General features: G+C 55.7%; 1 protein-coding gene across 2 annotated transcripts; it reads left to right on the top strand.

The window, feature by feature from the left end:
- Positions 1–558: 558 nt before the first annotated feature.
- On the top strand, positions 559–7311 carry WFIKKN2 (WAP, follistatin/kazal, immunoglobulin, kunitz and netrin domain containing 2). 2 transcript variants are annotated; one of them, XM_081161470.1, is made up of 2 exons: positions 559–1730; positions 4353–7311. In XM_081161470.1, the coding sequence occupies exons 1-2, from the start codon at positions 1530–1532 to the stop codon at positions 5871–5873; spliced, it is 1722 nt and encodes a 573-aa protein (XP_081017596.1). In that variant the 5' UTR covers positions 559–1529; the 3' UTR covers positions 5874–7311. The 2 variants fall into 2 exon arrangements, with proteins under 2 accessions (XP_081017596.1, XP_081017597.1); XM_081161471.1 differs by having other exon boundaries at positions 565–632; positions 4353–7298.
- The last annotated feature ends 4986 nt before the right edge of the window (positions 7312–12297 follow it).

Raw genomic sequence — 12297 nt, 5'->3', positions numbered from 1 at the left:
AGCCTCTCTGTGCGTCCTTTCCTCAACTCTAAAATAACAGTACAACCTGGCCGGGCATGGCTCAGCGGTTGAGCACTGACCTAGGATCTAGGAGATTGTGGTTCGATTCCCGGTCAGGGCACACGCCCGGGTTGCGGGCTCGATTCCCAACCGGGGGTGTGCAGGAGGCAGCCGATCAATGACAACTCTCTCATCATTGATGTTTCTATCTCTCTCTCCCTCTCCCTTCCTCTCTCTAAAATCAATAAAAATACATTTTAAAAAATAATAAAATAACTGTACAGTTTGTGAGGATTATATGAGACGATGCATACCGAGAACCTGGCACTTATGAGGAACCCAGTAAATATTAGCAATTAGTATTACTAGTTACCGTGGGTGACCTTGGGCAAGTGCCTTGCTCTCTGTTCATGTACCTTCTTCTTTGTAAAGTGGGGGATAAATGAGACAACTGAAAACTGCCTGGCACCCCAAAGAGCTCACTGAACACAGCCATCAAGCCATATTGAGAGCAGCTCGGCTGCCCAGCGCCACCCTGAGACACCCGTAGGTCTTCTTGGAGCCACGAGCGTGTCAATGGAGGAGCGAGGAATGTGATATGTCCCCGCAGCTGGGTAGCCGGAGCATATCTGGTATGTTTGTCTGGAATGATTTGGGGAAAATTCACTGAAGTTGGAACTTGAGAAGCAAACTGCCCGGGACAGAGAGATAGAAAGCTGTCGGTGCGCATACCCCCCACAAAGGGACCTGGTGCTGGGTGGGAGTCGGCTTACACAGCACAGCCGCTGCTCAGGCCCGCCCTGGAATGGCCGTGAACTTGTTGTTTTTCCACGTCATTTGCTCTCAAATGTACTATCGGCTGGGCGATGCTAACCCTGCGGCTGCAGGTCCCTCCTTGTAACAAGCGATTGTGTGTTCTTCAGAGGTGGCCAAGGGGAGGAGGGGGCCCGGCCGAGGAGGTGGGGGAAAGGGAAACAAACCGCTCCTTTACAGTGAGCTTGCGTGTCCCGGAGCCAGCTCCCCTCAAAGCACATGCCATTTCTGGCCCTTGAAGGGGTTAAAGGCCTCCTGGAGTCAAAAACAAGCAGGTGTCCCACCGTGCCAGATACGCCGCCTAAACTGCTTCCAGCTTTTTTTTTCCCCTTCTGCAACAAGTCTGTGATCAGCCACGGGACAGAGGAGCCAGCAGCCTGCCTGTGACAGGCATCAGGTTAGCTCGCTCCCACTCGGGTGGCGCCCAGGATATAAATCCAGGCCGGCCCCTGCTGGGGCTCCTCTCCCTGCACACTTCAGGAGAGGGGTTTCCTTGCAAAGATCTTTCTTTTCTCTGTAGCTATACACAACCCAGTGGGCTCCACTGACTTGGTGGAGGCAGCCTCGGCAGCTGCAACCTTACCAGCAGCAAGGAAGCCTACTGGGGGGCAGGGGTGAGGGCAGGTGCCTGCAGCCCCTAAGAAGGAGAAGGCCCGGGTGGGCCCCAGCCCTTGGCAGCGTCACACGGGAGGCCTCTGGCCACTGCAGACCGCACCATGTGGGCCCTGGGATGCCACTGGTTCTGCTCCCGCTGGGGGCAGGTGGCAGTGCTCCTGCTGCTCCTCGGGGTGCCCCCGAGAGGCCTGGCACTGCCACCCATCCGCTATTCCCATGCTGGCATCTGCCCCAACGACATGAACCCCAACCTCTGGGTGGATGCTCAGAGCACCTGCAAGCGGGAGTGTGAGACGGACCAGGTGAGTGGAAATCTGGAAGCCTGAGATGGACCGAGTGAGTGTGTTAGTGAGGGAGAATGGGAGCTGTGGGGTGGGGACAGCTCAGAAGTGCCCTGTGGGGCCCAGGAGCATGAAGTCACTCAGGCCCCAGGCCACATGGAGATAAACAGGGTGTGATGTCTAACTCTGAGGCCCAGAAGAAGAGGTGAGTGTGATGTTCAAGTTCATGAGGGACTGAGAATCCTCGAATTCCTAGTGTCCTGTTTGCTGAGGGCTGCTTTGAGCCAGGACTATGCCAGCCAGGTACATGCATCAGCAGCCCATTGACAGGTGAGAACAGACACTCAGGACGGTGCAGTGCGCAGCACAAGGTCCCATGGCCAGGGGTGGGCTCAGAACCCACGTTTGTCTGTCTGACAACAAAGCTGAGGCTTCACCCGGCCTCCAGACCATCTCCCAAGGGGTTTGCACCCTGACACTAAGAGCAGACCAGGCTGGCAAAGAGGGTGGACAGGAACAGCTTTGAATAGACACCCTCTCTGGGTGTTCCTGGGAAGGCAGTGGACCAAGTTTCAACCTGTCAGATTTCGCAGTCCTCCCTTCTGCTCTCATCAGAGCACCCTGCAGCAAACAGGGCACTTCTCTCCCAGCTCCTGAGTCCAAGGGTCATTCTTGCCACTTCCCCCAGCAGTCAAGGGCCTGCTGGTACCTGGCACCTCTCTGGGCAGAGGCACTTCCTGCCAGCCTGGCCAGCTCCTGGGGCTCAGGGCGGAGCTAGACATCACCAGAAAATGTGAGAGGCACTGGTGCTCCCTCTGCCAAACTCATGTAACCTCCAGGAGAGCACAGGACCCACCCTGGAGAGAGTGGCGCCTGCCTCACAGTGCCCCGGGACCCATTCTCAGGCCTCTCCGGCTGAAAGCTGCCAGTGAGCAGTGGTGGTGTGGACAGGAAGGGAGATAAGGAGTGGGGAGGGGTGGCAGAGCGTTCCCATCTCACTGGGGTCATGCTGTCGTCAGTGGCTACATTTGCAGGGAAGCCTGTTTCGTGGGCCTGATCAGTCGGGTTGGGCTTGGGGACCGTGAGACTCTGGCTGATTTTGTGTGTCTTGGGAAGGAGACACCTGTGTGGGGCTGGAGACTCAGATAACCTATGAGTACATTCTGGGCCCTTAAGGAAAACTGTTCTAAGGTTCCCCTCCGGGTTTCTCATGTCCAAAAATACCCTCCGCGTGGTCCCTGAGAACCCAGCCTGCCATGGACCTCTCAGTCCTGAGGAGCTTCTGGGGCCAGGGTCTCTCAGGAAATGGAATGACGCTCTGGCTGAGAAGCAGGTTCTCTCTGCTCAATCCCCCACTGGCTCTTTCTCCCTCAGACCCCAGCTCTGAGATCTGCCCATCCCTGTCCCAAAGCCTCCCCTGGTGAGGCCTAGAAGCCTATGCCAAGCAAGGGCTGCGAAACAAAGTCCCCATTCTGAGCTGAGAGGGAAAAACAGTAAACAAGCCGGGCAGGCAGACTCCGCATAGGCCGGGTGGGGGATCTTTCCCCCTCTTAGCTGATCTGGAATGTAAGAGGCTGAAAGAAAAGTCAGAACCACAAGAGGCAAGCCCTAGTGGGGAGTAATTCACAGAGCTACTACCAGGGCGGAGGATTAGGTGCGGTGCCTGCCGGCCCAGTGGGTACTTTGTGTTATTGTCGAAAACACCATGTGAAATTTTTGTTTGTGTCTGCCCTGAGCACGCTGCTAATTTCTAGGAATTAAACTAATGCCTACGTGGCTCCACAGAGACTCAGAGGGAATTACAGTCTTGTAAGTCCTCTGACGGGTTGCCAATCTTTGACACCCAAGGGGACTTTTTCCCTTGTTGATTTCCCCATGAAATGTCCCCTGCATTGGAACTGGGCACCAGGGTCTGGCATGGCCCATGGTGGTGGACCTGGCATCCCAGGCCTGTCTCACCTGCCCTTCCTCTTGGCTTTGGACAGATGTAGGCCTCATCAGAGCCACTGTTTCTAAAGTGTATGTAGACCTCTGTCCCACTTTTCCTTCTCAGTGTTTGGTGTGACCTCTTCAATTCTGCCAGGGCATCCTCACCCCAATGGAAAAAAGACAAAATGGCATTTGTTCCCACCTAGACCTCATCTGTGGTCACTACATGATATACGTGATATGGAAGAAAAACTCATTTTAGAATTCCACCCATCTGCAACTTGACACCCTTTTCTACCATGTCCCAGCCCTGTGCACTGGGCATCACCTCTCCGAGGCTCTGCATTCTCATCTGTGAAACTGTAGTAAGAGGGATGTGGCCAGCCTCTTCCCACACTACCAGCTGTGTGACCTTGGGCAAGTTACCTAACCTCTCTGTACCTCAGTTATTTATCATCATCTGTGAAGTGAGGATAATGGTATAACCCACCTCATGGGCTTGTGATGAGCATTAACTTAGTTAACAAATGTAAACATTCTTGGAAGAGGGCCTGGCAAAGAAATAGCAGGTGCTCTGCTATTATTATCAAAACATTTTGCTCATGATAGATGAACACCTATTTGTTCCCCTCCACAGAACAGTGGGGTAGGGTGGGGGAACCCAGCCCTCTGTTCCTTCTCCTCGCTCAGGCCTCTCGGTTTGGCTCTCTCCAGGAGTGTGAGACCTATGAGAAGTGCTGCCCCAACGTGTGTGGGACCAAGAGCTGCGTGGCAGCCCGCTACATGGATGTGAAAGGGAAGAGGGGCCCGGTGGGGATGCCCAAGGAGGCCACGTGCGACCACTTCATGTGTCTGCAGCAGGGCTCTGAGTGTGACATCTGGGACGGCCAGCCCGTGTGCAAGTGCAAAGATCGCTGTGAGAAGGAGCCCAGCTTCACCTGCGCCTCGGACGGCCTCACCTACTATAACCGCTGCTACATGGATGCCGAGGCCTGCTCTAAGGGCATCACACTGGTCGTGGTCACCTGCCGCTATCACTTTACCTGGCCCAACACCAGTCCCCCGCCACCGGAGACCACCGTGCAGCCTACCACAGCCTCCCCGGAGACCCCTGGGCTAGACATGGTGGCCCCAGCTCTGCTCAACCACCCCGTGCACCAGTCGGTGACCGTGGGTGAGACGGTGAGCTTTCTCTGTGATGTGGTGGGCCGGCCCCGGCCAGACATTACCTGGGAGAAGCAGCTGGAGGACCGGGAGAATGTGGTCATGAGGCCCAACCACGTGCGTGGCAACGTGGTAGTCACCAACATTGCCCAGCTGGTCATCTATAACGCCCAGCTCCAGGACGCCGGCATCTACACCTGCACAGCGCGGAATGCTGCTGGTGTCCTGCGCGCTGACTTCCCGCTGTCGGTGGTCAGGGGGGGCCAGGCCGCAGCCACCGCGGAGAGCAGCCCCAACGGCACAGCTTTCCCCACGGCCGAGTGCCTGAAGCCCCCCGACAGCGAGGACTGCGGCGAGGAGCAGACCCGCTGGCACTTTGACGCCCAGGCCAACAACTGCCTCACCTTCACCTTTGGCCACTGCCACCGCAACCGCAACCACTTCGAGACCTACGAGGCCTGCATGCTGGCCTGCATGAGCGGGCCGCTGGCCGTGTGCAGCCTGCCTGCCCTGCAGGGGCCCTGCAAGGCCTACGCGCCGCGCTGGGCCTACAACAGCCAGGCAGGTCAGTGCCAGTCCTTCGTCTACGGGGGCTGCGAGGGCAACGGGAACAACTTTGAGAGCCGAGAGGCCTGTGAGGAGTCCTGCCCCTTCCCTTGGGGGAACCAGCGCTGCCAGGCCTGCAAGCCCAGGCAGAAGCTTGTGACCAGCTTCTGTCGGAGTGACTTTGTCATCTTGGGCCGGGTCTCTGAGCTGACCGAGGAGCCTGACTCGGGACGGGCTCTGGTAACTGTAGACGAGGTCCTGAAGGATGAGAAGATGGGCCTCAAGTTCCTGGGCCGGGAGCCGCTGGAGGTCACGCTGCTCCATGTGGACTGGACATGCCCCTGCCCCAATGTGACAGTGGGCGAGACTCCGCTCATCATCATGGGAGAGGTGGACGGTGGCATGGCCATGCTGAGGCCCGACAGCTTCGTGGGAGCATCCAGCACCCGGCGGGTCAGGAAGCTGCGCGAGGTCCTGCACAAGAAGACCTGCGACGTCCTCAAGGAGTTCCTGGGCTCACACTGAAGCCCCCTCCCCGCCCTCTCCCTGGCTTCCCCCTGCCCTCTCCCACCTCTCCCACCTGCCCACCCTGACGCCCCTCAGTTAGCAAACTGGGCAAGGTCAGATTCCACAGTCATAGGCCAGAAGAGGAGTATCAATCAGAAAAGAGCCGCCGGAGCATCTTAGATCAAATTCTGTTCTTTGGGTTCAATAAGGGGTTCATCTTTCTTAGCTGAGGGGGACAAAAGGAGAAGGCAATAGACACTTGCAAAATATTCCTAACGACCAATCGCCTCGGGCATTATTATCCTCTCTTTGCTGGCCACCTCCCCGCACACACACACTGCCCCCCCCCCCCCCGCCCCCAGCCGCCCTCCCCTAGCCAGCCTCCCACCAGGGTTCTAGAGATGGCAGCTGCAGGGTGGTCACAGGAAGCATGGAATGAATGGGTTTCCAAAAGGGGTAGGTGAGGAGAGAAAGGAGGGCCCAGGGGCTCACGGGACACATTCCCCACAGCCCCCTAGACCACTACGAGCAGAGCCACTTCACGTTCGGGGTCATGAGAAGTGGGAAGCAGGGGCATGGTCCAGCCCAGCACATGACTTGCCCTGAGTGGAGGCCACTAGGCAGGTGCCCTTGGGTGCTGGTCAGCCTGTGCTTCGGTCAAGTTGGCCCTGTGGTCTCTGAGGCCACCAGCAGAATAAATACATGTTTCTCATGTTTTACCTCCTTGACTTTATTGATTGGTTTATTGATGGCTGATTTATTAATTCAGTTCTGTTCAGTCCAACTCAACAGTCATTTTCTGAACATTTACTGGGTGCCAGGTGCTAGGACCACAGAGAGCTGTTAGTCACTGCCCCGCTCACAAAGGCTGAACACAGTGTCCAGACCCAGGGGGTTCCCCCAGCAGCAGACCCTTGGCTGGCCCTCCCAGATATCAAAGGGTCCCAGTTGACAGTCAGGGTGCTTTCATCTGTCACCGGCTTCCCTGGACATAAAGCAGTCAGAAGCCCCAGGATCTGTTTTGGTAGGAGAAGAAATAAAAGAGGGGGAAAGCAGGCAGAGAAGGGGCTGGTGAAGGAATGAGGAAGGAGGGAGGAGGGGAGGCAGGCCTGCGGAGGGGAGGGGAGGGGAGGGAAGGGAAGGAATGCTGCCCAATGCTCCCATCTGGTGGTGGCCTCGGGAGCCGCGGGCACCCAGAGGGCGGCTCCGTGCCAGGCCTGGGATGGCAGGTTTGAGGATGTGGCAGCTTGTTGGTGATTTTTGTTTTCGGACTTCCTGTGCAGGTCCAGCCACCTACCACTAGATAAAGGATTCGGGAAAGCCACTGTCAGCTCTACCGCTGCCCTCCGGTCCCTCCTCAGCCCCTTCGAAGCAGAAGGTCAGCGCGGGGCGGCCTTGTTTCTTCCTCAGCTGTAGGGAGGAAGATACCGATTAAAAGCTCATAGTATCAACAGGCCTTCTTGTGTGATTCATTTGAGCTACTATGTGCATGTATGTGTATGGGGGGGTAGGGAGAGTGGGTGGTGTCATTTGCTTTGGGGACAGTGCAGGAGGGAAGTCTGGCCCTTGGGACCATATTTGGGCGAGGGAGGGACACTGCTAACATTCGGCCCACTTTGCAGCTCCGAGGCTCCTTAACTGTGAGTCAGGCACTCGGGCCAGGTGACTCTCCAAAGAACACGGAGGCAGGAAGGTGTGGGGCTTAGGCCCAGGTGTTCTGACTTGTACCTCAGTCCCCCGCCCTGTCATGACAGCATAGTGGACCAGAGGCAGGTGGAGGAAACAGAAATGGGGTGGGAAGGGGCCGGCTGCCCAGCTCTGAGTCCCGAGGGGCCTTCTGGGTGAGGCCCTGTCCCAAAGCCCTAGGTGTGCTCTGAGCTTGTGGCTCAGTTCCTAGGATGGGGACAGCAGCCCTTTGGCCTCAGCTGCCCATGGCTACTCCCTTGCCCTGAAGGTATGTTCTGGAGCCTGCTGCCATGGCCCACCCCATGCTTGTCTGTCCCCGAGGCTGGGCGCCAGCGAAGCATAAGAGACACCTGTCTCCTGTCCACATCCCTGGGTCTTCCTGGGTCACAGCCCCGAGGAGGGATCCAGGCTCAGTCCAGCCCAGCCAGCCCTCCCTGGAGATGATTCGTGCAATAAGCACAGGCCAGGATAGAGAAGATGAGCTGCTGTCTGAGAGAGAAGAGAAATACTTGAGAAGTTGCCACTGGGAAAATCCTGAGATAAAACTTAGCCACCTAGAAGGTGTGAGCACCAGCCATAGGCCCCCCTCTGCTCAGGTCGGAGAACTAGGACGTGAGGACTCAACTCCTCACTCACCCTCAGAGGCTTGGAGATTCTGTTGCACGTTTCTAGGCCAAGGTGCCCCAATATATAGCACATCACTTTAGAGCCTGAGGGGTAAATGCCAACATGCCAGTGCCTGTCACCTCCCCTCTTCCCCAAACTTGCACAGCTATGGGGCCTGAGCCTGTGGCTGCCTTGTGGAGATGTGAGGTTCAGGGGAGTCCGATCTCAGGGCTCCCTCTCACCAGCTCACTGACAACCCACACCCCCACATTTGGGGTCCCTGCCACACTCCAACCCCAGCCTGGCAGAGTGAAAAAACCCAGACTGTGGAGTCAGAACCTCCCCGGTTGGAATCTGGGCTCTGGCACTTATCTGCTGTCTCTCTGAGCCTCAGTTTCCTCGTCTGTAAAACACAGGGTAGTGCCTGGCTGGCATGGCTCAGTGGTTGAGTGTCGATCTATGATCCAGGAGGTCACAGTTTGATTCCCAGTCATGGCATATGCCCAGGGGGTGTGCAGGAGGCAGCTGATCAATGTTTCTCTCTCATCACTGATGTTTCTATCTCTCTCTCCCTCTCCTTTGCTCCCTCTGAAATCAATAAAAACATATTAAAAAAACAACACAGAGAGTAGTAAGGGCTCTTTATAGAGACTTATAGAGCTTGCCCTTTTAACCTTGTCAAGCAGAAAAGCCTAGGAAATGGAGCCTGGCACGGATGGCTGCCCCTGGGCCCTCAGCAGCTCCCTGGCCAAGAGCAGGCCCCCAGAATCTCAAGCCTTCCCCCTTGTCTTTTTGGGCCTCAGGGCCCACAGTTTCAGTAACCACACAGCCTCAAATATCTTATTCTGTGGCTCACAGTGTACATCCAAACACATTACCCCACATGGGCTGATCTGGGATTCAGAAAACATGGGTACTTAGAGATTGGGTGATTTAGAATCTATTATAACTTTGGACCTACTACATGGCTGGCATTTATTTTTCTCTCCTTGAAACCAAGCCTGAGTCTCTGTCCTCTATTGGCCAGGCCTTACACGGGAAATGGCATCTAGTAGGTGTTCAATAAAGGCTGAACTAGATTCCCAGGGCCTCCTGGTTGCCAGGTAACCTGGGGAGGCCACCCCACCCAGTCTGGGAGGTTTGCCCAGGCCTGGGTCCCAGGACATATGGAGACTGAGCCTTCCTTCAGGTCCAAGGCCAGGCTCACCTTCTTTCTTGTCTACATTGGACACTTACTCCTCCCCTCCTTGCATCTGTTGTCCCCCCCACCCCCACCCCCACCCTGTTCCAGTCTCTCTCTCTGTTTGCCTCTTCAGAGGCCTGGTCTGGCGCCGCTGTCTCCAGACCAGCCCCACTGCCTCTGGGGCAGGACAGCTTGGCTTTTTCCACCCTCTTTCTCTCCCAGCCTCCTAGGACACTTTGCTCCATTGTCTGGCCAGCTGCTCCATACTCTGATGTCACCCCTGGACAGTGGGGCCAGAGAGCAGGGACCAGGGGCGGAAGCTAATGAGGGATGGGACAGAATAAATACACAGCCACGTGGTGATTTCCTTAGGCTGGGAGAACACCCTGTGTCCAACCGTCCTGTTATAACATCAACACCAAGTGGGCACTTACTGCGCGACAGGACTGGGCATCATGTCTTGTCATCTCTATCACAACTGTCTGAGGCAGGATGCTATTTTGTAGGCAGGAAAACTGAGGCTAGAAGGATAAGAAACTTGTCCAAGATCACCCACCTGCTAAGGGGCAGAGCCAAGATCTGAACCTCGGCAGTCTGACTTCAGAGTTCTTAATGCTCATGTTATGCTATTTCTCCCAGCGTGTCACACACACACACACACACACACACACACACAGGCCTGGGCAGTGTGAAATCCCATCAGGACCCCAAAGAGCCCACCTCCTGCCAGCCCGCATCACCCAGGGCTGACGACCTTGCCATGTGACATGGTATTTCTATCACACACCGGCAGTCACGGCCTAGATTCCTGCGCGAGACATCAGCCTTATGCCTACTCATCCTTCAAGACTCAGCTCCTTGGGGAAGCCTCTGCCATTCCCCAGGCTCTATAGACACCCTTCTACAAGACTTGGTCTCCCTCCGTGTCCCAGCATCATTGCTTAGAGGCTCCTGGAAGTCTGTGGGCCCAGCTCACAGAGCGCATGACGGATTCGCTGAAGGGTCCTGGGACCAAGGGCCTGCAGTGTGCTGCTCAGCCACAGGCTGTGAAAGGGCCTCTGTGGGGTCCTCCCTCCTTTTCCCAGCTCCTTTTCCTGATTCTGTCCCCTCCTCCTCCCACCTCCCCGAGGAGTCCAAAGTCTTCCTCCTGCTCTAGGAATGTGTGATTAATATAGGCAGGATAGGTGGCAGGGATCCTGGGTCCTATTTTTGGCTGTGGCCTCATTCTGGAATGTGCCCCAAGGTCAAATGACACTCTTCTCTAGGGCTGGGTCAGGAGGAAGGAAGAACAACTCTAGCCGGCCACCCCTTGAGGGAGCGGGTTGGGCGGGTAGGTGGGCAAGGGGACCAGCCCTCTCCTTCCTGCCTCTGCTCCTGAGCCCCTCAGCGCTTCTCTCTGTGTGGGGCTGGAGCCTCTGTGTCCACATCCCAAATGACACCGGGACACGGAACTCTGGCACCCCGCTTTCCAGCAACACCCTGCCACCCTCAACCCCACTCAGATGAGCAGAAAACAGGACTCAGCTCCAGCACCTCCTGACTGGACCCTCCCAAGGCACGTCTGTGGGGTGAGGTGGCCCTTTTCAAAGGGTGTTTTGCCCTTTTCGAGTCTTGAGGATGCTGCTAGAGACTGGACGGGGCGGTGATGGCCCCATCCCGATGACGTATTTTCCGTCTTGGTGTGAGGGACACATTCGGTCCTGTCGGAGGATGGTGGCTGTTTTGCCCTCCTGTGTGGGTAGCCAGGAACCTCAGGACAGCGGCACAGCATCAGGAGAGAGGAACGGGCACTCGAGTGCTAACAGCTCCGCATGGGACGCTACTCACATAGTCCAATTTGATCTCACGACCCTCTCCGAGCTGATCTTGCTCTGTCACCCTATGATGTATGCCACCCTAGGCTACAACGGTCAGGAGGGCAAAGCCAGTATGTGCTGTGGTCACCTCTACGTCCCCAGCACACGGCCTGACCAGAGAGGGTGTTTGATAAATAGACGTGGAATGAGTGAATGAAGCGAGCCCCCAAAACTTATGGAGAAGAGGCTCCTCCTGGGTATTATTGTCCCTCTTAGTGACCCCTTATTTCATGCACCACTCCTCATCTCAATGCACCTCAAGGGGTAACAGAATAAAGGGGAAGACAGCCTTAGTGCCCCGGTGTGACCAATAACTCAGGCTCAAAGTGGAGCACGTCAGTGAGACACACAGACGGTGGCCCAGCCCCACCTCAGGCCTCATGGAAGGGGAGTGCCCTTACCAATGAGGCGTCTGGGTGGCGGGGTTAATAATTTCCATTACTAATAGCTAACAGCACCCAATCTGTGCTCAACATACATTATCTCATTAAATATTTTCAACCCTATGAGGTGTGTATTATTCACCCCGGTTTAATATTCTCTCCACTTTAAAGGCGATGAGACAGGCTCAGAAGGGTAGAAAAATTTGCCCAAAGTCCCTGGCCAAGTAGGTCCTTCTGTGTGATCTCAAGCCCATGCATCAAATCACATGTATGCTATCTTCCCCCACAGCTTCAAGAGCAGTGGAGTCCGGCTTTCTCTCGCTTTTGCTTCCTCCCTTTTCCTTGCTAATCCACCAGGAAGGTTTACTGCCTAGGATTCTGAAAAGACAAGTTTTAGGCGAGTTCAGCTTCCCTAAGTATGCTGAGACCGTGTCCTTCAGTCCCAGCCACAGGCAGAGATAAAGATATAGAGATAGAAGGACAGAGAGTTCAAGGCCCCTCTCAGAAGTGTAGCGAAGAGTTCCAGTTATTCCATAGGGGAAAGAGGAATGTGCTTAATGCTTTATGCATCTTATATAATCCTCGCACTAACCATGACAAGTAGGATTTTTCAGATAGGAAACCTGAGGCAGAGAAGGTTGAACAGGGCACACCCATTCAAGGGGGAGCTTGGGATTCAATTAGAAGTCTGACCTCAAAGCCCATGTTCTTTCTTGCACAGGGTTACT

This window comes from Miniopterus schreibersii (assembly GCF_964146895.1).
Source record: "Miniopterus schreibersii genome assembly, chromosome: 16".
NCBI classification, from domain to species: domain Eukaryota; kingdom Metazoa; phylum Chordata; class Mammalia; order Chiroptera; family Miniopteridae; genus Miniopterus; species Miniopterus schreibersii.
The sequence above is the reverse complement of the archived record's forward strand: the minus strand, read 5'-3'. Positions and strand labels throughout refer to the sequence as shown.

Bases quoted from the DNA above. Each gene is read 5' to 3' on its own strand.
- WFIKKN2 (XM_081161470.1), top strand. From the start codon at position 1,530: ATGTGGGCCCTGGGATGCCACTGGTTCTGCTCCCGCTGGGGGCAGGTG. The intron at 1,731-4,352 runs GTGAGTGGAAAT...GGCTCTCTCCAG, and splicing joins GGGAGTGTGAGACGGACCAG to GAGTGTGAGACCTATGAGAA.